The 27232-nt window shown below is 42.0% G+C and overlaps 1 protein-coding gene across 1 annotated transcript in view; it reads right to left on the reverse strand.

The window, feature by feature from the left end:
• dnah9 (dynein, axonemal, heavy chain 9) overlaps nt 1-27232 on the reverse strand; it is a 179177-nt gene that overhangs the window by 114847 nt on the left and 37098 nt on the right. The window contains exons 30-37 of the mRNA XM_061027577.1: nt 25831-25956; nt 22227-22466; nt 21859-22019; nt 14181-14337; nt 11468-11572; nt 4874-5031; nt 2563-2701; nt 346-633 (exon numbers count right to left, since the gene is read on the reverse strand). Of these exons, the coding sequence (XP_060883560.1) occupies nt 346-633; nt 2563-2701; nt 4874-5031; nt 11468-11572; nt 14181-14337; nt 21859-22019; nt 22227-22466; nt 25831-25956 (1374 nt within the window). The remainder of the gene's footprint in view (nt 1-345; nt 634-2562; nt 2702-4873; nt 5032-11467; nt 11573-14180; nt 14338-21858; nt 22020-22226; nt 22467-25830; nt 25957-27232) is intronic.

The following is a 27232-nucleotide window of genomic DNA, read 5'->3' on the forward strand; positions in this document are numbered from 1 at the left end:
CAACAGCTCAGGCACCTGAACTCTCAGCACAGCCAACCATTGGCTCTCTGCAATATTTGCCCGATTCATCCAGCTGCTGCAGACACGTCTGACACTAATGTGTGTTTCCCAGTGGAGCATTATGATGTGAGGTAAACAGGTTTAGGAGAGAACTCTGATAAATCTAAATGAAAGTGCTACAGCTGTAATATCAGTCCAAACTGTTAAAGACGAAACCTCCATTTGGGGATTTTGTTGCACTCTGCAGACACTCTGTTATTGTGTTTGCTTTCATCCAACTCTTGTGATTCTTATATATTCTCAGACAGAATTTGATAAAACAGAAACCACAGGGACATCTCGTACCTTGAGAACAAAGTTGTCCTCGGCTTGTAACTTTAAATCCAGGATGGACTCCTTCACATGTTTCTCAAAGTCCAGGTCCCTCTTCCTCGGGACAGCCAGGGCTGGAAACAGGTCACCGATCAGCCCCATGAACACCGGCATGTCGTCCGTCACGATCTTTGGGATGTTGAAGTCTCTGAGCGCTCGCATCAGGACCTGGTCCTCCGCTCGGCCCGGGTCTCCTCTCTTCAAAGAGCCGGCCACCACCAGGACGGACTTGATGGCTCGGAGGCCCCAATCGTAGTGATCCTTTGAGAAAAAAAACAAAAAACAGGATGGCAGGAAGATTAAACGTGTAGCTACCGGTAATTAAAAATAATGAGTTGCCTTTGTTCTTCCTCTACAGTCTCAGGTGTTGAAATCAGGAAGCTCATCAGAGATCGTCTGTGAAACTTCACTTTAGAGCAGAGATCCATCAGCCTCCAGAAGAAAAATCAGAGCAATATCTGAGGAAAGAACTTGAGGATGTGTGTTCTCTATGTTGCTTCTTAGAGGCGTTTTGAATCTCTGTAACTGTATTCCTTGTGAAATATGGCTAAAATAAAATACATTTTAAAAGAATTGTGGATCAAATATTCTATTCATCCCAAAGTAATACACATAAAAGTTTTCCTCCAGATAGTTATTTGTAAATCCAGACCAGCATGTGCATCACAGTGAATTTCCCTCAGCTCTCTTTTCAGTGAGTGTTCAATTTAAAGTTTTTAATTCATTCAAATTTTTTACATAAAGCTGTGAGACAAATATCACGTCCTCTCTCTGTAAGACGGCTGATTAGGTCTGGAGAAACACACTCTAAACTTCTCATTAGTTTGGTCGGTCAGACACTGAGAACTCATGTTATCTTCTTTGTGTTGTCGGATATTCTCGGCCTTGTTCACACCTTCTGTGGAGCCTGTTGTTTCCTGTAACCTTGAGTTTAAATCTTGAAAACAAACTCCAACTGATCAGAGAAAATTCCACAGATTTGTCTGTGAACTTTAGTGTGCAGTGAATTATAGGGGCGGCTGTGGTTCAGTGGTAGAGTTGGTCGTCTCTCAAACAGAACATTGAGGGTTCAATCCCCAGCTCCTGCAGCCACATGTCCGATGTGTCCTTGGGCAAGACACTTTCTTACTCAGCACCCTCTACCATCAGTGTGTGAATGTGACCTGCGGTGTAAAAGAGCTTTGAGGGGTCAGGAGACTAGAAAAGAAATAAACAAGCTCAAGTCCATTTATCAATAAAATTGTAAAAGTGAACCATTTTCTTGCTTTTTGTTCAAATGAATTAATCAATAAATAACCACAGATTAAGTGACCATGGAGGTAAAAGTTGCAGAAATATATGCAAACTTAATTTTACTGACATTAAAAATCGGGCCATGAAGTTAATGGGGAGTAAATTTAGCTCCTCGCTGATTTTGAAAGCGTTTAATGTATTTCTCGTGACCCCCTCAGCATGCTCTGGTGTCCACTCGACTGCAGGGAAAAAAAATCAGCAGATCGAGAAATGCTATATTAAATCTAAAAATTATAAACCACTTGACTAACTTGTGTTAGAAAGCACTTCTTTGAATCTGCACTTTCCAATTGATTCTCTCCTCCAGCCCTCGAGAATATCGCTTAGAGAAGCAGTGCGTTCATTATCCTTTGACTTCATTGCCTCTAAGTTGCTAAAGTTGGAAAAAGTTGCCCCGGCAAACAACTTTGAAGCTGCAAAAAAAAGTGTAATTAAGGTGATATGTAAAACCGTCAGAAGAAGAAGTGCTTCATAAAGCAGCTATAAAGAGGACGTGTTGGACTCTGACACTTAAATGGGCCTGTGGTCATGGGAAATTCATCCACAACCGAGGGCTCATTAAAGTGCTTACCTACGTGGAAGAGCTCCACTGTAACTATTACAGTCATTTTATTGTTTTTTTTTAATCATTAAAATAATGGGTGCACATGTAAATCAGGAGCGGGCTGAAAGCAGAATTGAGATGGAATAAAATTTGAGCTCCCCGCAGCTTCTTATTCATATCCATGTAACACTTCACTCACACAGTCAAGTCAGACGGCAGCTCGTGTGTGAAGCCTCTGAGTCATTCTTTTATCAAAAACCTCAAAGGGACATCGTCTCAGTTGTTCAGCTTTGAAATGGAAATTGATCCAGATTTTTCTAACAATATCAGGTGCGTAGTGAAGTAGATAGTACCTGTTTGGACAACAGCTCTTTACACAGCGTGTACAGGGTGATAAACTTCCTAGCTAGGACCCGGGCGTTGAGGAAACCTTCGGCCACCAGCATGATTTCACAGATCAGCTCGAAGTCTGGCACCACCATGGCACACGGCCTGAGGAGACATAGAAGGATTAAGATGTTGAAGAGGAGCTCAGTCTCGCTGCCATTAGCCTGATTAAATTATGTTTTGTCATCAACAGAATGAGAAAACAAACTCAACTTATTCAGTAATTTCACTAAACGTTAGAAGAGCGCACTCAAACAGCTGAAAGCTTCATTCTCAGTTAATCACAAACACTTTAGACTGCTCTTCTGTAATATGTGCTGGTTTCCTGAAATGTTGTTAATCTTCCCTTAAAGCAGTGGTTCCCAACCTGGGGTCCGGGCCCCCAAGAGGGGTCGCCAAAGATCTCAGAGGGGGCTTGCAGCTTTGTCAGCTCTTTTCATTTTATAACACTTACTGGATAGTTTATAAAACGGTCTTTTGGTAAGAACAAGTGTCTCTAAGCCTGTTCTGTTGTGACTTTATCGATGAAGACGATTCAAATTGATGTTAGTTTTTGACAGCGATGCATAATTTTATTTGTGAGGGTCCTGTGTGGGGGGCTCAGCTACAAGGAAAACAAGTTGGGAACCCCTGCCTTAAAGGGTAGTAATGGCATTTCAAAACCTTTGTAGGTAGTTTAGTTTCATACACATGAGCCCCGTTTCCACCAAGCGGTCCGGTTCAGTTTGGTCCGGTATGGTACACATTTACTGGCCTTTCCTCAGTCAAAAGTTGGGAATGGTACCAATATAACCAACCCATACGGTCCTACTTTTTTGGTACCCTTCTGTTGGGATGCCAAGCGTACCAATACGACCCTAATGGGTGGAGCTGGACACACTAAAGTCAGTTGATTGGTGGAAAGAATCTTTACTTCCTGTGCAACAGCAGTAATAAACGGACAAACACAAAAGGCACCATGTTTAAATATCCTGCGGATTATAAGGGAGTAATTTCAAGGCTGATTTTTTTTTTTTTTTTGCAACTATTGTCAGCACCTAGCACCCCCCATGAACGACCTCAGAGATGCTGTACATCCTAAGAATCATTGATTTTTGTTTACTGCGTCAGGTTCGTCCTCTTTGTTGGATTTATTACACTATGTTGCGCTGCTTTGATTTACTGTTGTGTACGGGAACGGTTGGCTGTGGAAATGCAAGCAAGATCAGGGTTCACCAAACCGCACCAAACTGTACTGAACCAAACCAGACCGCTTGGTGAAAACGGGGCTATAGATGATACTTGGGTGGGCCGCTATTGTGTGCACAAGAGAGTGACAGAGAGAGAGTGTATGTCCCTTCCATACATGCACTGACATCTCATGTTTAAAGAGATCTTCTTATGCCGTCCTTTTAATATTTTTCTGCAGCTGCCTTATCTGTCCTGCCCTCTTAGTTTAGGATGATTGTTTCGATACAAATCATCATTAACAACCCTTTGCACACGGGCATCACCTGATGTGATTACAGAAAATCGAGAGAAACGTTTCAAAAGCGGGTAATGTTATCTGAGCGCCTTTAATGAACAGCTGATGAATATTGTCAAAGAGCAGAAACAAAAATAGGGTACGATAACAACAACTCTTACTTTTCATTTCCCCCCTGGAGTAATGTTGCAGCCATTACAGTGTGTTCTGTAGCTACAAATCGACACACTCAACAGGAGCCATTCTTAAAGTTTCTGTATCTACAGAAAGGTCCGGCTCACTTACTAACAGCTCACTTGATATGCTCTCTTTCTCCCACACACTGAGAAACTTGTCAGAATGAATTTTGAAACTGTGCCATCGCTGCACTTAATGTCAATACATCAATTCTCACGGATCTATTTTGGCTCAGACTGCGACTCATCTGTAGGTTTCTGTAGAAAAAGAGTGATAAACGACTAATGTTAATGTAATCTAAGTGAAAACAGGACAGTGAATGAGGAAGTTTTCCTGGTTTGTTTTTGATTATCCATCAGAGTATACAGGTTGAATATGTTGGATGTCACCTTCCATTACCTTTGGTTTCAGTTAAAGGGGAGCTCTCAAAAAGGTATGGGTCATAGTTCAATAACTTGAAGATCTATTATAAACACACACAGGTAGTTTTGGTTGACATTTTTAATTGTAGGTGAAATACCAGAAACCTCTTTAACTGCAGCCCCTCCAAAGTAGCATGACGAACAGATCAACTAAACTTAAACTTTAACTGTTAGCTGAACTTGAAATAAAATATGGTAAATCTCTGGTAAAACCTGAACAGAGCCTTGAGGTTCTCGGGCAGCTCCGTCCTGCCGGCGTATCCTGGATTCATGGTGATGAAGATGCCGACAGTCGGACAAAGATTCACCTCCTCCCCCATGAAGTTAAACCTCTGCTTCTTGTCTCTGATGGCGTCCTGGATACTTTTCACCTGCAAACAGAGCAGTAAAACACGATACAGAGGAGAATGAATCGTCAACGTTGTTGGGTATCCAACCGTTAAACATTTGTGTAACAGCGCGCGACATGAGCAAGTGTCAGCGACAAAATCAGCTTGACTCTATTGTTTCCTATTGGAGTGTCCTAACTTCCCGAGAGTGCATGGACACTGCACGCTGTTTTTACCCCGACACCCCATTTCATTTTTATGGACCAGAAACGAGAACGTTGGGGGCTCTACACTGCACTGACACTCACTTTTCTCACTCAGCAGAGCTTATTAGCCTTTATTACCAAGTAGATATTAATAATATCCATATTATGATTGAAATGTTGACCTTTGACCTGTGACAACACCGGAGGCTTTATTCAGCTCACCGCAAGCCTCTGAGTGTTGTGATCTGAGTCAACAACTCGTCAATACAAAGCACCACACTTCAGTTTGTCCACCTTCAAATTAAAAGCACTACACTTCAGTTTGTCCACCTTCAAAATAAAAAGCACCGCACTTCAGTTTTTCCATCTTCAAAATAAAAGCACCGCACTTCAGTTTTTCCATCTTCAAAATAAAAGCACCGCACTTCAGTTTTTCCATCTTCAAAATAAAAGCACCGCACTTCAGTTTGTCCACCTTCAAAATAAAAGCACTACACTTCAGTTTGTCCACCTTCAAAATAAAAAGCACCGCATTTCAGTTTTTCCATCTTCAAAATAAAAGCACCGCACTTCAGTTTTTCCATCTTCAAAATAAAAGCACCGCACTTCAGTTTGTCCACCTTCAAAATAAAAGCACCGCACTTCAGTTTTTCCATCTTCAAAATAAAAGCACCGCACTTCAGTTTGTCCACCTTCAAAATAAAAGCACCGCATTTCAGTTTGTCCACCTTCAAAATAAAAGCACCGCACTTCAGTTTGTCCACCTTCAAAATAAAAGCACCACGTTATAATGTTTGCAAGGGGAAACTTAAATCCACAGAGCAGAGGAGTAAATATTTAACGGATGCCTTGAGGACGGCTAGCGTGCATGATTGGATGTGATATCCAACGCTTGCATGCTGTTAGGACACGGCGGAAAGGCTGCATTAGGAATAAAGATCACTGTGTGATTCATCTTACACTAATATTTTTAAGTTGCTTGAAATACAAAGTACAGCTTGGCCTGTCTTTAAAAAAATGCCATTATTTGAGGCATTTGGTCATAAAGACGCTTTTTGGAGCACGTCATCCCCAACTGTCTCTCTCCACAATTCCTGTCTCTCTTCAGTTATCCTATCAAACTAAAGGCAATACAATTATGTACAATGCACATTAATACTACATGCTCTTGTCTTGATTGAAAACAACTTACCTTGAAAGCAATTGGTGCAAGATCTACATAGAATTTGTCTATTTTTTCTAACTTATCAATTAATATTTTCACACTGTATATTGGTGTTGGAATCAGTCTAAAATATTACAAAACTTCTATATCGGCAAAACTGGGAAAGCGTTTGAAATCCTTCGCAGCATCAAATCCCCGTGAATTTAAACTCCCAGAAGATGCTTCCAACCAGGAAACCACACAAAGGAAAGTTTCTCATCACTCATTAGCATATTATTAATTTCATTAAGCACATACGAGTGAGTCCATTTGTTACAGCCTGTCACTTTGTTATGCCTAATGCACCTTTTTTTTTTTTTTTTTCCGGGGACGCAGTTTCATCAATAATATGAGCGAGGGTATCAGCCAGGGTTTACTGGATGGATGGACTGCTTTGGCTCAGTTTGTCTACATTATGATTGAATGAGATATCAGAAGTTTGTGTGAGTGTGTGTGAGTGTGTGTGTGTGTCCCGGCCTTAAACTCTGGATCCTGTAAGAGGCTTTATGAATTTAACATGCGTGTGGTAAAGGAGCGTGGCGAGCCGACAGCTGGAAAGAGGAGGAACATCTCTTCATGGCTGAGTACTCGGCTACAGATCACTCAGTCATACCAACACAGCAGGGAGAGGAGGGGAGAGATGCAAAAACAAACAGTGCAGCTGCAACACGGATAAAAAATAATAAAAGTTTTCCTATAAACATCAGTGTGGTTTTATGTTTATATGAAATGACAGCGACACAACGCTGTTAACCTGCAGGGAGAGGAAGGGAAGTGAAACTCCAAACAAACACTTAAAAAAGGTTCAAGAACAGACACCACAGGGCCGGAGGTGTGGCTAAAAACATGATCACAATGTTCTTCCCTTTACTTATTAATATCAATATTTATCAAGCCAGTTACCCACAATTTCTACATAGACCATGTGTGCCACGTTCCATCAGCGCCACGGTTTTGCCTCATCCTACAGCACACGTCCTACCCCACTGGGTCCGTTTCTATGGAATCACATTTGTGCCAAAAAAAAAATCAAACAAAACTTCTTAAATTGGAAACAAAAAACAAGACTTTGAGAGAGCTACACTGAAGCAAAAAAAATACTTGAAATTAAAATATTTGTGTAATCGTGTAGATAATCAGCCTTTTACTTTTCCTATCATTGGTCCTTTTGTTTACAGTTCCCTCTTTTTCTTTCTCACTGATTAGACTATTATTCTCAATGTCAGCTTTCTCGTTTGTGCTGCCAGACATGTGTATTTTATTTTGAAATTGATCGGATGCTCTTGCGTTTCCTTGTCTGACTTCCTGTCTATCTATTCTGTTCAGCTTGATGCGTGCCTGCAGCGTGCTCATTGAAAATAGACTCTGTGTATATTTGGAACAGCCATAAAATGTCAAAGCCTGAAAATAAACAGGCTGTTAAGCAGTTTAACTTTAGAGTATACATTTATGAACATGTACAAAAGGAGTGTAAAAAAAGTATGTCAATGCATGTGCTACAAGTTCCAAAACATGGTGTTTGAAGACAGTAAAGTCAGTACCAAAAAATCTGAAATAGCTTGCCAGCATTAAATTGACGAGACAAAACAGACACACTTCGCTACATGCTACATTATTTGCCAATCTTTGTCAACAGGACAGTTTTCCGCTGCTTCACAGATACATTGCTGCTTCCCTAATAAAAACATGAGCTTCACACTTGAGGGACTCACTTCAAACACACCTATCATAGGACGTCAAAATGTAAACGTTACCCACAAGGCCAATCTCCTTTCTTAAAGGGCCAGGCTGCGCTGAAACACCACAGAGATATCTAACAAAGAAGATGCAGAAAATCCTCTTATTGGCAAACGATTGAGCAATGAAAATACTGTCAATTAATTTTCCCTTTTTGACAAACGTTTGGTCCCTCTATTTAAAGTGAAAATATCAAAGTGTTTTTTTTATTTAGGGACGTTTTGTAACAATCCTTTATTAAATTATTTGATTAACCGAGCGATATAACAGTGCTCTAAAAGATGAGATCCAGGGGGGAGCAGCGTCATTGTTCTCTGCCTCTTTGAAGGTGGAGCTTCAGTTGATTCACAGCGCAGACCTGTGTGAGCTTCAACGGAGGCAGAACTACAACAATTTATCTCCATGTTGTCGAGTCTGTGGGCCTTCTGTTTGTCTCTGCTTTATTTAATGTAAAACCGGTCCCACCACCTGTGTTAGCAGACCCGCTCCGTGCAGCCGAGTGTGTCGTCCTGTGATTCTCCCGCTTTAGCAGGATGGATGAGGTGTGTATGAAGCAAGCTGCCAGCTGTCACAGCAGGAGTCTGACGCTGCTCTGTTCTCAAGGTCTACTCCTCCACGTAAAAGCCACCATGATTTATTATTCATTACACCTATTCATTCTGCTGGCACTTTAAAATTCTCTAAGTACTGTAGACTTCCACAGCTTAGGGAGGAAGGCTGCTTGACTTTCAGTGAGAGAGGGAGGGAAGGGCAGCGCGTTGAATAATGATCCTTTGAGGCGCTCCGTCTCCATTATCATCACGATCATGATCAGCATCCTTATCTACTGTATACAGTTTGCTGTGACAGTGCTGCACATGCATTAAGTTAGAGTATGGGGCGGCAGCAGCAGCAGGATTTGAATCCACCAGAGGGACTTATGAAACAGGGAGCAAGAAAGAGAAAGAGAGAGAGAGAGAGAGAGAGAGAGAGGGAGAGGGAGGGTGTGTGTTTGATCCGGGATAACAGAATGCGAGATAGCAGAAAGAGCTAGCATCAGCTGAAACGCACAGAATCTGGCTGATTTCTCAAAAGAGTCCCGTAATCAAAGAGTGTAAGTCGCTCAGAGTATACAGCGCTGTGTGTGCAGAGGAGAGGAGGCATCTCTTTATGTGTCAATGCATGAGGAGGAGGAGGAGAAGTGTTGCCAGACTGGTTCATTACATTTACGCAGAGAACGTAAAGATGTTAAAGGTGGTCTGCTTGGAGCTGCATTCATTGACTCTTTTAACGCAAAAAGCCATAAATACAATCAGTTATTGTCACACGATAAGGTCGACATGATATGTATTGTGCTGGCCTTTATGTACAGTTTTGCATGTCAACCCTAAATCTACTGTAAAATCTGGTGTATAAAACGCACTTTCAATACCTATTTTTTTAAATCTAAAAAGTGTGCTGCGACTTACACACAGGTGCGACTAATATACCAGTTTAAACCAGGAGATTGTTTTAGTGCATTTTGAGGGAAAAAGTCTCAATGTGGAAATCTTCCCCATTTAGATTTTGCACTTTTTTTTAAACCTGGAACTTGTACTGAAAGTTTAACTTTATTATCTGCCGAGGAGAAGGAAAAAAAATCTTCCTCTCGTTATTTTTAAATGGCCCTTCTACTACTTTTACGCCTACTTTTGCTCTCCTACAACTCCAAACACTTTCAACTTGAGCTGCTGAAGTCTCACGTTCATCAGCTATTTTTTTTACTTCATCTGTGAACGGTTTGATACTTTGTCATTTAGTGCATTGCTTCTTTCAGCGGAGATGGAGCAAATTACATGCTGGAGAACAGGAAACATAATGCAGCAGGTTAATTAGAGCACGGAGATGGTAGCGGTGGCGTCCAGACACTCTATGCATCGTGCAGCAGTCAAATGTCACCACCACCACCTCCTATTGGCTTGCGGTCAGTTTTACGGCTAATATCTTGCTACATTCTCACATCAGCTCACTCAGTTTTGCTGCAGAAAAAATACTCAGAGGCGAAAAAGCATATTCTACAAAACTATGCCTTCAGATACAAAAGTTATTGTGCAAGTTTACTAAACTTTTGGCAAAGATTAAAACAACATGTTTGAGGATTATCTCTTTGAATTCTATAATATCTTGTAGGCGGATCGTTCTGATTTTGTTCATGACGAGGGCCTGATTCACCATGAATGGACTGCGGCGGCTATTAACTCCAAAGTTGTGGATCATTTTCCCCCTCGATCTGCTCCCTCTCCTTCTCAAGGTCTAATTCACAAAGTATATAGCTCTAAAGATATTCAGGCACAATCACGTCGATACAGTGGTCATGGTCCGTACAGTTAGCTCTTGTTTAGTGTGAATGTGGAGAGAAGCTATCCACACCTTTACCCTGCACAGAGCTTCACTGTCAGGCATGCACACAAAGGTTTGTTTACGTACTAGTTAGATAAGAATATGAACATTTAAAAATAATCCAGAATGTGATTAATTTCTGACACATATTGGTTCCTGTTTTCTTTGTTTATTTATTGAAGAGGGATCGGGACAATTTCGATGAAAGAAACACTCGTACCTGCCTGCGTGCGCACTGAGCGCTGATACAGTAGCTGCACGGAAATAATTGCCAACATCCAGACCGCACTGAACGCACTGATTGTATTCGATGGCTCCGTGCAACACAACAAAACTCCTGTTTGAAAAGTTTCTGCGTCTGCTCGCCACATGACAAATAAAAAACTGATAAGGAACAACATCGTCTGAGTTCATCACAAAGAAACTTTCTTAATGTAGCCATAGCTGTAGTTATGTCATTTAGATAAAATCCCTTTCTGGAAGAAAAGAGTCACTGAGAAGATTAAATCTAAAGCAATGAGTGAAATTTTTTTATTTTTACACCTTTGCAAATAAAGCTTGTGCTTAGGGTTCGAACTCTGCATGTCCTTGATTGTTGGAATTTATCCTCTCAAAGTTAGTAAACCATAATAAGCAGCTCCACAGGCGGGAAAAGGAGGCGTTTTCTCCTCTCTAGACTCTTAAATCAGATCAGAGGAGGCTCCAATTATAAAGACGCTCTGCGATGCAAAGGTGTCAGCCTGCATGGATTAGTCTTTGAGCTGAGGTAATTTACGCCTGCGATCGGTGATGAAGAGGCTATTTACTCCTGTGATGCCGTTTTTTAAGAGTTTACTCCCAGCAGATCTTGATTTAGATGGACCACTTTCTAATGAGGATTAAAATATCACACATATGGCTCCATAAAAAGTGCTCTCACAATAAAGACCTGGATTAAAGGAGAATAGGGACAGAAAAAAAAACATTTTCTTACCTGGACAGCCACCACAGACAGAACCTCCACTGAGATCCTGTTGAATTCGTCGAAGCAGCCCCACGCCCCCGTCTGAGCCAGGCCTTTGTAGATGTTCCCACAGGACTGACGGACGGGAGAAAAAGAGGGATACAGGTATTCAGATGGAGACAGCAGACAGGGACCCAATCAGGCAGACTTACAGGAAGTGATGGGTACTGTTTGAATTACATCTGATTCTTATTTCCTGTGTTAGTTTCAAAAAAGGTAAGATCAGGTCAGTCGGACACTGCCACAGATATTTAAAGGAATCATGATGTTCATGTGTTTCTTTTAACAACAGCTGTCAATATAACAACTGAACAATTATTTGAACTTGTAACGCCCTGTCCAGCTTAGTTTTTGTTCCTGCATCTCCCGTTTCTGAGCACACCTGAATGTATCTCTCATTGTCTGCGCACCCCTGAATGCAGCATGATCACAGCGTATCTCCTGAGCAACGGCAGAGAGAGAGACATGTCCAGAAAAGTCTGGAGTCAACTAAGCAGACTACTGTATTTTCTGATGGTTCTTACAGACTTTTTATTATTGCGTGTGCGTCCTTGAGACACAACCACACACACACACACACGCACATGCCTCAAACTCATGCCTCGTTATATAAACAGCTTTACCGTTCTGGATTTGTATGTGCGCACGTGTGTGTGTGTGCGCATCGGGGCGAAACTCCGCCGTGCACGACACAGAGAGCAGAGGAGAATTGTTAATGCGCGACCATGTAGGGACAGAAATGACATGCCGTCGTGTAAATAAGATAGATAACATAAGGCTATTAAGTTTGTTTAATAAAAGTACAAGGTATAGACCTGTTCTAGAGGAAAGGTATCCTTAAATTACTTATGTTGTGATCTCGCGCTATAGCCTAGAAAATAAAATAAAATAACATGAACTTGACCATCAAGGGGGGGCGGGGGCGCCCCCCTAATATAATGGTAGGAGAAACACTGAATATTGTTTCTTGTTTCTGATATTTTATACCTGGTGGAGGCCTTTTCGCGGCCCACCTGTAGTACCCACACGGCCCACCAGGGGGCCGCGGCCCACACTTTGGGAAGCACTGATTTAGACATTATAACTTCTAGCACACTCCGGACTGAAACCAAAACACCTCCTTTCTCAGCCTGTCCAGACATGCTTAATGTTTTTATCCACTTAAAATTAGCACCTGTGGAGAAAGAGGCAAATATTATGCAAAACAGGAAGATATATAAAAACAACTTGCTCCATATCTCGGAGAGAGTAGGTAAGGAGTTAACACAAAATTCTTAAGTGGTCAAACTTCCACTTTCATTTTAATTATTTTATATCTGAAAAATGAAGATAGGACTTAAACCACCAAGATGTAGCATTTTGGTTTGGTGCACTTCGGCGCCAAGCGATGGTCTCTGAGTGCAACTGCAAAAGCAGAATCAGTCCCCATTTCCACCTAGTGTTTTTTCCGGGTAGAAAAGCGCTGGCTGTGCGTTCGTGAGGGCTTGTATGAAGCGTTTGTGAGCTGAGAAGAAAATCGCCGCACATCCATCCTGTCTCTCTGACAACAGACTGTTGACCGACACTAATCTGTAACTTTTTACTGCATGTTTTATATTGTAGATTGTTTCTTTCCCGATCAGACACAGAGCGAGGAGGATGTGGGTACAAAACATGATCCATCGGCGGCAAAATCGTACATACGGCGGAATATCGTACATACAAGAGCGCAGGTGATGTCAACAGCTCCTTTCTGAAAAGTTGAAAAAATGTTAAACTTAAACACTCAGAGTGGCCGCACAAAAAAGGGCAGAGCGCTCGGAAAGAAGGCGGTGTGCTTTTTCTCCATGCCACTGCCAACTCTCTCTACTCATTGAAAAAAGACCCTGGCACTATGATAGAAACAATATGTGGACACGGGGCCTCATAGTTTATTTTTTTAGGGGTAACTTGTGCTCACAGGTGGAGACCAGCTGTCCAAAGCTGTACATGGTTCCAATGCAAATCATACATGGAATTTCCCCCCAGCAAGCTGAGAGCAGGTGAATAACAACCAGGACTCACACTAATAAAACCAGCCTCTGATGACGCAAACAGAAAAAATGTTTCCCGCCCACATTCTACTTTCCCTAACATCGACCCGAGAGCAGCTGGACCAGGATGAAGACGACTTTTCTCGCCAATTACAGGCCGAGGAAACCTTCTGTGATGCAAACCAGAGGTGACTGAAAGACTGATTTAACTTGTGTGGTTGCAAGGATCAGAGATGTGTTCCTCCTGCAGTATATTAGCACTTCTCTCTGACACCTTGCAGTGTGTATAGCCGGGGGTGCTGTACGCCCCTGTACTGTAATGACGCCCCTGTGAAGCCAGATCACACCATTATGCTTATGCCTCTCTTGAGCACTCTATATGCAAACAGTGTGTATGTATGAGTGTACAGGAGCGCATATTAAAGCAAGGTACGGCCTGTGTGCAGAGAGGGCATTTTGACGGGTAAAAAAAAAAGAACAATTAGAGTTTAAGTGATCAGTTCTTCTTTGAAAGAGGAAACAGAAGATGAAAAGACAAAGATAAAAGAAAAGAGCGTAAAGGTAGTCTGAAATCTTTAAGGACTAATACAAACCACATTGCTGACAACAGCAAAAATGAAAAGAAACATAATACGTCCTTGTGTGGATGCACATTAGCAGGGTATGCTCACCTTGTAGTCCATCTGCTCGGAGCAGTTAAACACGTAGACCATGATGCCGAGCGCTCTGCCCAGGTCTTTGGTAGTCTCAGTCTTCCCGGTGCCTGCGGGTCCCGCCGGAGCTCCGCTCATGGTCAGGTGGAGGGACTGGGTCAGGGTGATGTAGCATCTAAATATAGTCAGGATACACACACATACAAAGACACACACAAATGCTTTAGCAATGAGGAACAAAGAATGTTTCTGACTGATGTTCTCCTGATTGAAAACAACAAAGACAAAACCACTTCTTTCTATTTATTAAACGTGAGAAGGGGACATAACCATCATGACGTCAACCACTGGATTGTTGACCTCTGTTTTGAAACCTTTGCCTGTAGCCATTTTGGGCTTTTTGGAGCTTGAGTGACAATATTTTTACAATAAGAGAGAGAGAGAGATGAGGATGATTGAAAAGAAAGCAATCCTGAATTTATTTTAGGTTGCATCAAAAGAGACATGTCACTCCCAGGTACCCCCGCCCTACTCCTCCCCCTGTTTTTGGTCTCTGTGACTGATAATGGGTCTATCATTTCATAAATGAACATCATGCTGTACTGAATACAACTTGAAATTAGAGATTGAGACCATAAACTCATTAGGCTGAGAGGATTGTAAACTATGGAGTCGCAGCGTAATGTTACTACAAGATGGAATAATTTGAAAATCAACCAAAGCCTTGAGTTTTCTGAATCATATGGTTAGCTAAACGTAAAAATAAGAACATATGGCACAAAAAAAGGATTGCTTCTCTGATACATCTGTGAAAGCTGCCCATATCAGCCGGATAATAATGGCTGACTAAGAGGTCTAGCTTCAGTATTCACATAGGAATCATTTGAAGTCTTTAAAAACATTTATTAATAGCTAGGAATGGCTCCAGAATCTTTATTGCCCCTTAAATCGATCCTGAGTGATTTTTAATAATCGCAGGAAAAGATCAGATTAAACAAACAATAAAGAGAAAACTCTGTCTATCTGAGCTCCTCCACCTGCACTCTCAGGTCTGCTGGAGCAAACCTCCTGTCCATGCAGGACCAACCATCGGTCCTGGGGGGACAGGGCCTTCTCCATTGCCGCTCCCACCCTCTGGAACTCACCCCCAAAAAACATCAGAGACCCCCCTCACTCTCCACCTTCAAGTGATTCCTAAAAAACTCACTTCTTCAACTTTGCATATAACCCCTCCTCCTTCTCTGACATTATTTCTTTGTTGTTTTGTTAGGGTTAGGGTTAGCTGGGGCGGCAGCAGCTCAGACTGTAGGGGCTTGGGTTGGGAACCGGAGGGTCGCCGGTTCAAGTCGACCCAGTCTGGAAGTTGGTCTGGTAGCTGGAGAGGTGCCAGTTCACTTCCTGAGCAATGCCGAAGTGCCCACGAGCACGGCACTGAACCAGCCCTGATATCTCTCCGTTAGTCCACAGGATTCTGTTTGTGCATGTGTGTGTATTTCAGCCTGTGTGTGAAGCATGTCTCAATAACGAGGGCGTAAAACTGAACATTAATATAATATTAATAAAGTATATCTTCCTCTGTTATTCTTTGTTAAGCTTCTTTGTTAAACGCTATAATAGTGTAATGTCTCATTATTATTATTATTATTAGAACTCTGCACACCGCTGTATGCCATGCACATGACGAGCTCCGCGTTGACACAGTCTCATAACCAGCTCTGACAATGTCTCAGCCGTCGTCGTACATAACCTCATTATATGATAATATAATCCGCTGCTGTGCTTTGATTATCACACAGCCTGATTAGCAACACCAATGATTGCTTCTGCTGCAGAAACCTGTCAGGACTGACAAACAGGCTGCCAATCTGGTATCAATAAAAAAAACAGCAGCATCAATGAGGTGAACTGATGCAGACAATCAGGAGTTTATTGATCGGGACGATGAACACAGTGGTTTCCTTGATTATCAATAATGCAATGATTTTAATGAGCTGCTAGTTAAAAGATGATGTGTGGAAGGGGGGAAGATATTGGAAAGCACAGCGAGGGACGGAAGCTGCGAGAAGACGAATGATCCCATCTGTATACAGTGCATCATCCGGATACCAGCGCCAACAAGCTTTATGGCTCTCCTCTGAAATACGGCCAAAAATCTCACAATCAGTCGTCTGGGGGGCTGGATGAGGACGTCCTGCACGGAATAACTAAAGCCAGATTAAAGACAAGAGAGGGAGCTAAACTAGGAGGCTGTGACAAGGTGACTTGTTTTATTACAGTGTTTTTAAAACAAGCAGCCATACATCAGTCTGTCTGTCTGACTCATCCTTCCTCCCTCCCTCCATCTCTCTCTCTCTCTCTGTTCATCTGTGTGTGTGTGCGTGAGTTTGTGTGTGTGTGTGTGTGTGTGTGTGTGTGTGTGTGTGTAGGGTAAAATATTCCTGACATTTTGCATAATGGTGCAGCTTTGGAGATCCTGCAGTAAGTATTGAGTGGACGCTAACATTGTGCCAATAACAGTCCTGCTGTTATAGATTAGCGAGCGTGATTCCTTTAGTCTAATTATTCTGCAGCAGAAGGTGAACTGAACAGACTGACTGCAGCCCGCCTGCCTGCCTGCCTGTGCTAAACAAGCACAAACAGGCCTGGATTCATTAGAAATGTTTTCCCAGCAGCTGTACATGTTTGACATCACATTTCCTACATCACTGCTGTCACTGACAACTGTTAGATCATTCTATGTCTTCAACAGACAATCCATCCATCCATTTTCTTCCGCTTATCCAAGGTCGGGTCGCGGTGGCAACAGGCGCAGTAAGTCAACCCAGACTTCCCTCTCCCCAATTGGGCGTGCCCGGAAAACCTCTAAAGGGAGGCGTCCAGGAGGCATCCTTAACAGATGTCTAAACCACCTCAACTGGCTCCTTTCAAAGCAAAGGCGGAGCGGCTCAACTCCGAGCTCTTCCCGAATGTCCGTGCTCCTCGCCCTCTCTCTGAGGCCGAGCCCAGACACCCTCCAAAGGAAACTTATTTCGGCCGCTTGTATCCGCAATCTCATTCTTTCGGTCATTGCCCAAAGCTCATGACCACAGGTGAGGGTTGGAATGAAGATCGACCAGTAAATCATAAATCACATGCTTTAATGTTGTGTTAATAATCACTATAATGACAAAAGCACATTTTCTTCACCAAGAGTCACAAACATTTTCACCTCGAGGTTCACCTGATAGATGTTCTTAGAGCTTAAAAAGCAACAACTGGTCGTCATCGCGATATTAAGCTGGTCTTGCCCAATCACACATCAGACATGTGGATGAAGGAGCTGGGGATTGAACCTTACGATTGAGAGACCGCCGACTCTTCCACTGAACCACAGCCGCCCCTAGAGATGAAGGGTGCTAAGAGGGGAAACTGACAGACTTCCTGTAGTGAACATTAATCATGCGCTTCATCCTTTTATGAACATTTTATATTAAATACATAAAGCACCAGTCCCAGTTTTAGATTTTGTGAGTATCTTTTTCGAAAACTACGTTAAAGGAAAATAGAGAAAAGGCCTCTTCAGTCAACTTTTCATGAGAAAGCTGACCTGATCACATCATCGTTCAGTGAAGTTTCAGGGTTAAGTTCAGCTGTAGTTTTACAAGAAAACTCTGTAAAATAAGTGTCTGTTCAAAGTCTCAGTTTCTCTTTACAGGCGTCTTTTATAGATTCAATGATTAGTCCATATCTTCCACTTCCTGGTGGTACTTCTTTCTGACTAAATTCATTTTTAAGTCTTGTTATTTATTTGTAATCTTTCCTCATTACATCTTATCTTAAAGCCTTTTTTAATCTGTAATGAAGAGAAAAAGCAGACTTTGAATGTCATTGTTGGGAGGTGGTATTAAAATTAATGTGCCTTGCCTCGAGGCATGTAAGGAAATGTTAATTTGTTCTTTTTTTGGGTGAACTGACCCTTTAAAATCCCACAGGATTAACTAGAGTATGAATAGTATCAAACTAAAAACAGGCCTTTTCATCCTCAGCTGCTGTGTTGTTTAATCACATCAGGTTTTCACTCGACAGCATCCAGATGTTCCCGTCTCTCTCTCTGGCTCTTTTCCTCAGAAAGTTGTTCGACAATATCATGAAGCAAACACGCTTTTCGCTGCTTTCTCAAGTCGTGGATTGAGTGTTTGACACCCGGCCCTCTGGTCCACGCTCCATTGTTGAACAGAAAGCTGCGTGAGTCACAGCGCGGCATAGCGAGGGCATGCACCATATGGTGAAGTCCTGCTACGCGGCCGCTGAGCCGCCCATCAAAGCCCATTGTTTCTGTTTGTTCAGGCTTCAAAGGGAATACTGGTCAGTCTGAAAACCACACAGCCGAGCGCTGCCGTTTGCCAAAGGGCTCCGAGAGGCAGGTATTCATCTCTGAGTGGTGAAAACTTTATCATGAATCCTGCAGAAACATGTGCATGTGAACAAACAAGCAGCTGGTAAAGAGCCGAGCTGAGCTGTTCTAAAAGGTTTTGCTCGAGGTGGGTGTACATAATGATTCAAATGCAGATCATTAGAATGCGTCAGATGGTTATTATTAGATAAGAAGCTGGTATCTTCAACTCCGTTTTCAAGTACGAGGAAAAAAAGACCAAATTTCATCAACAGAAATGGATTTCTGAAATGTTCTTGTAATGGATTTTGAATTGGCTTCAGGCAAACTGGCATACTTGATTAGAAAATAAACCTCTACTTGACGTAATGGGAGATATTTTTTGCTTTTTCACTTAACCCTTTTTATAGGAGTGAAGAGTTTGCAGCCTTTGGGCAATTGACCGCTCCCTAAACCCCTTCCCCAAACAGAGACTGTCCAATCATAGCTTAACAACCATAACAGTGCACTGCAGGCCTGTCAGGTTCTCCACATGCTGAAGCTGTGTGCAGGGGACTGTGGAAAGAGAGATACTCAGGATTTAATGAGTTTGGGGGATGTTGTCTTTTTTTAGTCTTTCCAAAACCCAAAACACAAGAGCCAAAGTCTAAGACAGCAGAGACACAAAACAGAGTTCTATCTGCTGAAAAAACATCAAATCATTAGCATGTGTGGCTAATTGGCTTTTTGTGAAGGACATTTTATATTTAGTTACCGTAAAATCCGGTGTATAAGACGCACTTTTGATAACTATTTTTTTATCTAAAAAGTTAGCTGTTTCTTAAACACCGGTGCGACCAATAAACCAGTATAAAATGCTGACACACGCGTTGTCATTACTGCGGGTGCAGTCGCCACCATCACACACTGAAGGCGACTTGACGCGAATGAAAATTCTTCCACATTAATTGTTTACTGCAAGCTGATTGCATGCTGTGCTTGGACACAGAGCAGGCTGGCTGTGCGACTTTTTACCAACTTTTCCTTCATGTATTTACAGTGGTATATTGTTCTGTAAATAAACCTTGTCGAGTGCTCTCCTGATTGAGAGACTCCTATTTTAAAATTAACGCGTGACCAGCGGAGTCAGGCAGAGAGCTCGCAAGCTATGGGTCTGTACTTCACAACTTTCCCTGCATGCTGAGAGCTCGACTACTGTACTTCAGCTAGTAGGAGTGCAAACTCCAAAAAGTAACATATGGACTTAAAGAGCGACACAGCTGCACAGAAACTGCACATTGTAGACTTTGCTGAACACGATAGAAATCGTAACGCAGGAAAACTGTTTAAACCATTTTTTCTCTGTGGGAGACCTTCAAAATCAGACTGCGACTTATATCCGTATTTTCACAGCAATTGTTCTGTTACATTTTACATTTATAGAAGATATTAAATCCACCATGTAGGATTTTCTTTCTGTGGGGTAAAACTTCTTGGATGTTACTTTATCAAAGTTAAAACCAGCATCGACAACTGTGAAGCTAAGACAACCCCTCATATGATCCATCTGGTGCATCCTTTGTGGCCCAACATATATGACCTTTATTTAAACAGGGAAATCAATGGAGAGCAGAACTCTCTTTTGCAATGGTGCCCTCTTAAAGCACTTAAACATATATACAACAAAATACAAGACAATGTATAAAACACAATCAAAACCCATCCAGGAAAAAACAAGAGCATTCCTCAGACAATGTTTCACTCAATAGATGTTCAAAGTGCTTTAGAGTTATAAGTTTGTCCAGTTTAAGTGAGTCCTGAAGCTTATTCCATTCATATGGAGCATAATATGAGAATGCAGTTTTACCCAGTTCTGTACTCATGAAAGGAGTATGGAGAACGATGCAGTCATGAGATCGAGTAAGGTATTCAATATCCTTAAAGTGAATAAATGATGATAAATGAAAAGGCAGTTTATTAAGGACGGCTTTATAAATAAGGGAGAGACAATAATGTTCCATTCTAGTGGAAAGTGTGTCCATCCCACACTGTCATAAAGAATACAGTGATGCGTCCTGTAACTGTGGCCTGTAATAAAGCTAAGCGAGCTATGATATACGGCATCAAGGGGCTGAAGAGTATGTGCAGCAGCATGCATGTAAATAATGTCCCCATAATCAAGTACTGAAGAAAGAAGAAAGTAAGAAAGTTGCTTGCACAATATCCCAAGAGTCATTGCACGCCAATTCCAAGAAGCGGCTGAGTAATAAACTTTTACAACCATACACTGTAAAAACACGGACGTAGGCTCAGTGATGTCATCCACGGGTTTCTGAAGCAGACTTTCTAAGCACAACTATGGCGGTCAACAAATGCTGTCTCACACTGACTCTCAGTCCACCTAGTAACAGACAAAGAGGAGGAGCAGAGGTAGACCTGTGCTCGAAAAATGTATATGGCAATATATCTATCATGTGCTCCTTGCCAATACGTGCATTGATGCAGATTTTACAGTATCAATACAGCGGCAAAGCTGTGATGGCAGTATTGAAAGACACATTGCCCATGATGCAGTTTCTGATAAAGCCAATAGGGGCAGTAGATGCAAGACCACATGATGCAAGGCACGTTCAAAATCAAAACAAACAGAGTTAGATCAGTCTCAATATTCACAAATGCACACAGAAGGATTCACAAATGTATTTCAATGCACACACAAATATATTTCATTCTATATAAATGTAAAACAAATCCACAAATAAAAAAATAAGATTCACAAATGTATTTCGGATTCACACACAAATATTTATAGTTTTGTATATATGTAAAATAAATCCACAAATATATAAACTGGTCAGTCTGCATTTACAAACTGTTTGTCATTTGTGAACCTCACTGCATTTGTGTGTGGGATTTTTGATACTCCCCTGCCGTGGTAAGATTCACAAATGCATTTTTTTCAGCAGGGAAATATCTGTAGTCAATCAGATGTCTCCTTCCTATTCAGCCAATCACAGTAGCGTAGATTTAATGTGATCACTTTAGCGTTGCATCTGCGCATACAGTGATTAGCCTAGCTATCAGAAAATCTGATTAAGTCATCTTTAATCTAACCAGCACAAATAGTCTCTGTGATTGTCCTACTATATATGGAAACTTGTTTATCGTGGTTATGACATGGCTATATGACTGTGTGTGGTTACGTCTCTAATTATGCATAACTCCTAGCATTAATATAATCAAAACAGATGAGTATTTTAAAAAATCTATCCCTTTAGAGTGTGTGCTGGTAAGATCTATTCAGACCAAAACCTTTTTCTGTACCAGGATGTGAAACTTCAGTACCTGTCTGTTAGAGGTGTGATGACCAGTCGAGGTGTGTTGCCCAGGTATTCATAGGAGTAGAGAAACTGAGCGTCACAAATGTTGGCCAAACAATGCTTCTCCTTCTCATCCCAGCGGTGTCTGAGCTGTGAGAGCCACACGAAGGCCTGAGAGTTCTCCACCTGGTTAAAAAAAACAGTTACACAGAGAGTGTGAAGCCTGAGGAAGAGCCAGAAATAATCTGTGCTTCTCCATCCTCTAATTATGCTAATGACCAACCTCGCTTGAATATGTTTAGAGCATACTCACCAGTAATAGCCTCTCGAACGACACAGCAGCAATCACAGAGTCTGCATTAAAATATATCTCTTGGTCGGGTTTATCCTTACCTTCTGAGCGATCATCTTGGCCACCACGTCTCTGGCGTGGACGTCGATGGTGCATATGGTCATGACCTTCTGCCGGTCTCCAGGTGTCAGCTGCCCAATCAGCATGGAGATGAGAGTGTTGAGCTGGGACACCTGCTTCCTGTAGTACTCCTTCATGGCGTTGTCGTAGCCCTCCTCCAGACGGGCGAATGCCATGCCCACGTCAGACGTCCACCAGATCTGAGTGCAGGTGAGCACCACCTGAGTAACAGAAAACGAGGGCGTTTAAACCATTTTTAAATCCTAGAACATAGAATAGATAGCTACATGTTTATGATGCTTTTATGAAGACAGTCCTGAGGAAGAAAACCCAACTTTGTATGAGCGTGTTCAAGCCAACCGTCTGAAAACATTCCATTACCCATAGTGGTCCTGTCTGTACTCCTAAAACCCTCTCTGACTAAGAGGAAGTAAACTAACAGGTTCTACCTATAGTCATCATATTTACCTTAAAGGTCACATACTATCCTCCTCTTCAACCAGTTTAAATCAAACTCAGAGCTCCTCTTGTTCTAAATGCTCCTCTTGTTCTAAATCCACTCTGATGCTGTATTTGATCATGCCTATAAACTCCTCTGTTTCTGTGTCTGTACCTTTATATGTAAATGAGCTGTGTCTGACCACGCCCCCTCTCTGGAAGGGCTTGGGTGTCTTGGGCTTTCTCGCTCCATGTCCTATTGTTTACAGTGAGAAGGCAGACTCAGAGGGCAGAACAAACACCTAGCTGTGGGAGTGTCACCCACCTGGGGGAGGGGTTACTGCCCTTTGTGATGTTATGAAGGGAAATCTTCAAACGGCCTGTTTGAGCACACATTTTCTGAAAAGTGGAGCAGGCAAAAGACGGAGAGGACGGACTTTTCTCATCATTGGGGGGTTTGTAGACAGATTAGGGACACATATTAGAGTTATAGGAACATGGTGAAGTGGATTTTACATAATATATGACCTTTAACATATGGAAGAAAAAAAACGTTTCCAAACAAGTTTCAAAATGATCAGTAAGATGTGTAGTGAGTGAAATGATAAAGTGACCTTACTGTATGATCAGACATTAAGGAAACATGCTATGTTGAAGTTCTGGCTTCTCTGACAACAATGCAGCAGCCAGTATGTCTTCCTTCTAACTTTAGATTCTGGTCCTGAATGCTCTGGATTTGTCTGGACCAGAGAAGGTATCTAAGTACAGCCTCATAAATATTATACCCTGAAGATAAAAACATTGTTGTTTTATGGGTATGAATTAAAGTTTTTGTCATGCTATTATGACAGATAACACTATGACATCATGTCTATACTGAGCTCAGTGATCTCATGGTAATCAAACCTCTGATCTGCTCCTCTGAGCTCTCCTTCACCTGCAGAGAGCGTCTGGAGGGCAGAACCAGGATCAGCAGAGGACCTGACTACGTAATGAGCTGTGGCCTCGATAAACAGCCGATGAACACACACACGAACTCAACACACACATTTGCACGGAGCTATTTTCTTATTAAAGGTGTCCCTCTGCAGAAACACTCTTACACTGTTGACTTCAGTAAGGATTCACGCTCTTTTCTCTTAAAATACTTACCTGCAGTCGAGGAAAAAATTGATCGCTGAATCGCTCAAAGACTCACCTCGACTCCGGTGCTCGCATAAATAAGTAAAGAGTGATTCAGCACTGCGTAATTTGTTTTACCAGCTATAATTAAGTAAACACTATTGATCCTGGAGTTGATTTCAACATTGCTCTCAAGCCCTTCATCAGTTTTATTAACTGTTGCTTTCTGTGGGTGGAAATCTTCAGTCTTGTACAACTTCAGAGGAAATTCAAAGATGCGTTCATCCTGGGCCCTATTTCTTCAATGTTGTGGGTCTGAATCAAAGAATGTGTAAAACATGGATGTAGTCTTAGGGACGTTACTCTGTGGATCTGTAGCTGAGATATTAAGCCCAATAACGGTGATCGCTACGATGGAAATGCTATCTCAAACTAACTTTTGGTCAAACGAGTAACAGGCAGAGTTAAACAGGTAAGACGTGTCAAGCTGTCAGTCAGATCAGCTGCACCCCTAAATATGAATAATATTAAGTGCCTTTCAGATTATTAAGGAGAAAGCTCTAACCTTTATTCTGCTGTTAAATTGGACATTTTACCATGCGTCAGCAAAAATGTCTAAGTCGATTGGGGGCGGATCTGCATGGCTGTTAACTGCAAGTGGGCAACACACTTCACAATGAGGGAGACTGAGTATGAACTAATTACCGTTTCCTTCAGACCACACTGTTTAGCCCCAGAGTTCTCCCAGATTACTGTCATCTTAGTGTATATGTACCAGGGCCTGATTTCAGCCTAGCTGCTGAGCACATACAGTAGCTGATTGTTATAACAGAGCTGTCAATCAAACTGGAGAGCAGCAAGTGTTTCTACTGGTGGATTTTAACAGGTGTGACATCACCACACATCTGCCCAATATGGAGCAATATGTCCCAACTCCCACCAGGATGCAAAACATTCTGGACTTGTTCTATGGCAACATCCTTAATGAATACATTGCGAAACCACGCCCTCCTATTGGCCGGTCTGACCACAATGTCATCTGGTTACTGCCAAGTGCAGGTCGCAACTGAAAACAGGTAAACCCATCACAAAAACCATCAGGGTCTGGAATAAAGAAGAATCTGAAACACTAAAAGGTTGTTTGGACTGACTGACTGGGATTAGTTTTTTAATGACTGGAGTGATCGCAACATGTTGACAGATGTACTTACCTCCTTTATTACATTCTGTCAGGACACCGTCACCAAACAAACAACCGTCCACCCTAACAATAACAAATGGGAAATTAAAATCTGCCTGGTCCAGAAGAGAGGTGCGTTTTTACAAGGAGACAAGCTCAGGATAACGGGAATTAGAGAAAGAGTTCAGACGGATAGCGAGGCTGGCAAAGTTCAACTACAGAAACACGGAAATGAACCGCTGGAAATGCAAGGCGTGGGATGGGCAGAGCCCGGTGGGTGTTGACGGATGAGGGTGCACACAGCCGAAATGGACCGGAGCGCACACACAATGCACACATATCTGATGGAAGTTCGGTGTAAGTATGCAGATGACATGGCCCTCGTGGCTCACCTGACTGGCACCACTGCACGGACCCAATACAAGCAGTCAGTCAACAACTTGGTCCAGAGACTCACTTGAGCTAAACATCACAAAGACTAAGGAGTTGTGCTGTGGGGGGCAAGGAAAAATCACTGTTCACTGTTGGGACAGCCAATAAAGTTCTTCATGGCCATTTTGCTACCCCAAAATCCGGGACATTTTGCCGTTCAAAAGATAAAATAGTTGATTTTGTTATTCCATTATCCAAACTGTCATATGCTTTCTGCTGTTTAAAATATTCAACAGAATCTGTGTATGTAGAGCATTAGGGAGCGTGTGCAGTGGACTGAAACATCAAAAAGAGGCACAGACGTGATAATGCTGGCAATCCGGCAGATGTCGGACGAGGCCACTAATGTGAAAAATCCCCAAAGTGAGTGTGGTCAGTTAAATCTACACAAACATCCCGCTGAGTCTGTGTACCTGAGCTGGATAATCAAACAGCCACTGATCTCTGGGTTTGTCCTCGTAGGCCATCACAGCCTCCGTCATCTCATGTCGGACTGTGGAGCGCATGGTGTCCAGGACCCGGTTCAGCCACACCTCCACCTGAGCACAAAACAGACAGAAAATCCCGGAGAAAGGCCCATTAATATAAACGCAGAAGATCATTAAAATGTGTTTCACGTGAGCACCGACGGCCCCTCTTATCAATGGACCTTAATGAGGTCATTAATAAGCATTAGAGTGGAAGTGGAGTCATGCAAATACTACGGGACGTAATGGAACATTAATGGATTTATGGGCTTTGATATGCAAAACCCGGGGGGCAACGTCGACAGACTCCATTTCATTAGTCTCCCTTATAGCGATGTCTATATTTGATATGTTTTCTTCTGTTACAGGAAAGGGCAGGTAAGTGAATTCCTTCATCTGTCCCATTCATCAAGACAGAGAGTCGGACAGCAGAACGTCTAACGAAGATAATAAATGTCTTTTGCATTTAGCTAAACCGGCATAATTTATAGAAGAACCACTTCACACATGCAGCCTACATATTTCCCATTTAAAAAAAAATACTAATCAAGACTAAAACTCAAAATAGTTTAGGTAGATTTTTTAGACAAATTTGGTTTAAAAGTATAATTTTAAATGTTTACAATGTAAGACTTTCTATTTTTTGTTAGGGATCGTCGACCTTGCTCTCAGAAAACCAAAAGAAAAAAAAAAGTAAAGTGAAATGCGGAATATATATCGTACCGGTATATAAGACGCAGTCTGTTTTTGGAGGTCTCCCAGAAAGAAGAAATATTAAACTGTCTTACTGCGCGACGATTTCTGTTGTGTTCAGCTACGTCTACAACGGTCAGTTTCTGTGCAGCTGTGTCACTCTTTTAGTTCTGTCTGTTTTCACTTTGTGGAGTTTGCTCTCCTACTAGCTACAGTACGGTAGTCGAGCTCTCAGCCTGCAGGGAAAGTTGTGAAATACAGACCGCCTGCGAGTCATGATAATAACCGCTGGTCATTCGTTAACTTTAATATAGGAGTCTTTTAATCAAAAGAGCACAGCACACCGTTTGCTTTCAACGCATGAGGGAGGGAGCAGCCAGACTGGTGGTGCGTGTCGCTATGTTTCCCAGTCAGGTCGGGTGTGTGCAGTATGATGGTGGCGGATGCAACCGTGGTAATCACAGCGTGTCAGCATTTCATACTGGTATATTGGTAGCACTGGTATATAAGAAGCAGCCAACTTTTATGATGAAAAAATAGGTATTAAAAGTGTGTCTTATTTTTACAGTATCTGATGCTTAAAATGTATTTTATCTTCCTCAAACATAATTGTTCAGTTGAGTAATATTCAATACTGACACAGCAAAATTAAGGG

This window comes from Labrus mixtus, chromosome 21 (assembly GCF_963584025.1).
Source record: "Labrus mixtus chromosome 21, fLabMix1.1, whole genome shotgun sequence".
Lineage (NCBI taxonomy): Eukaryota > Metazoa > Chordata > Actinopteri > Labriformes > Labridae > Labrus > Labrus mixtus.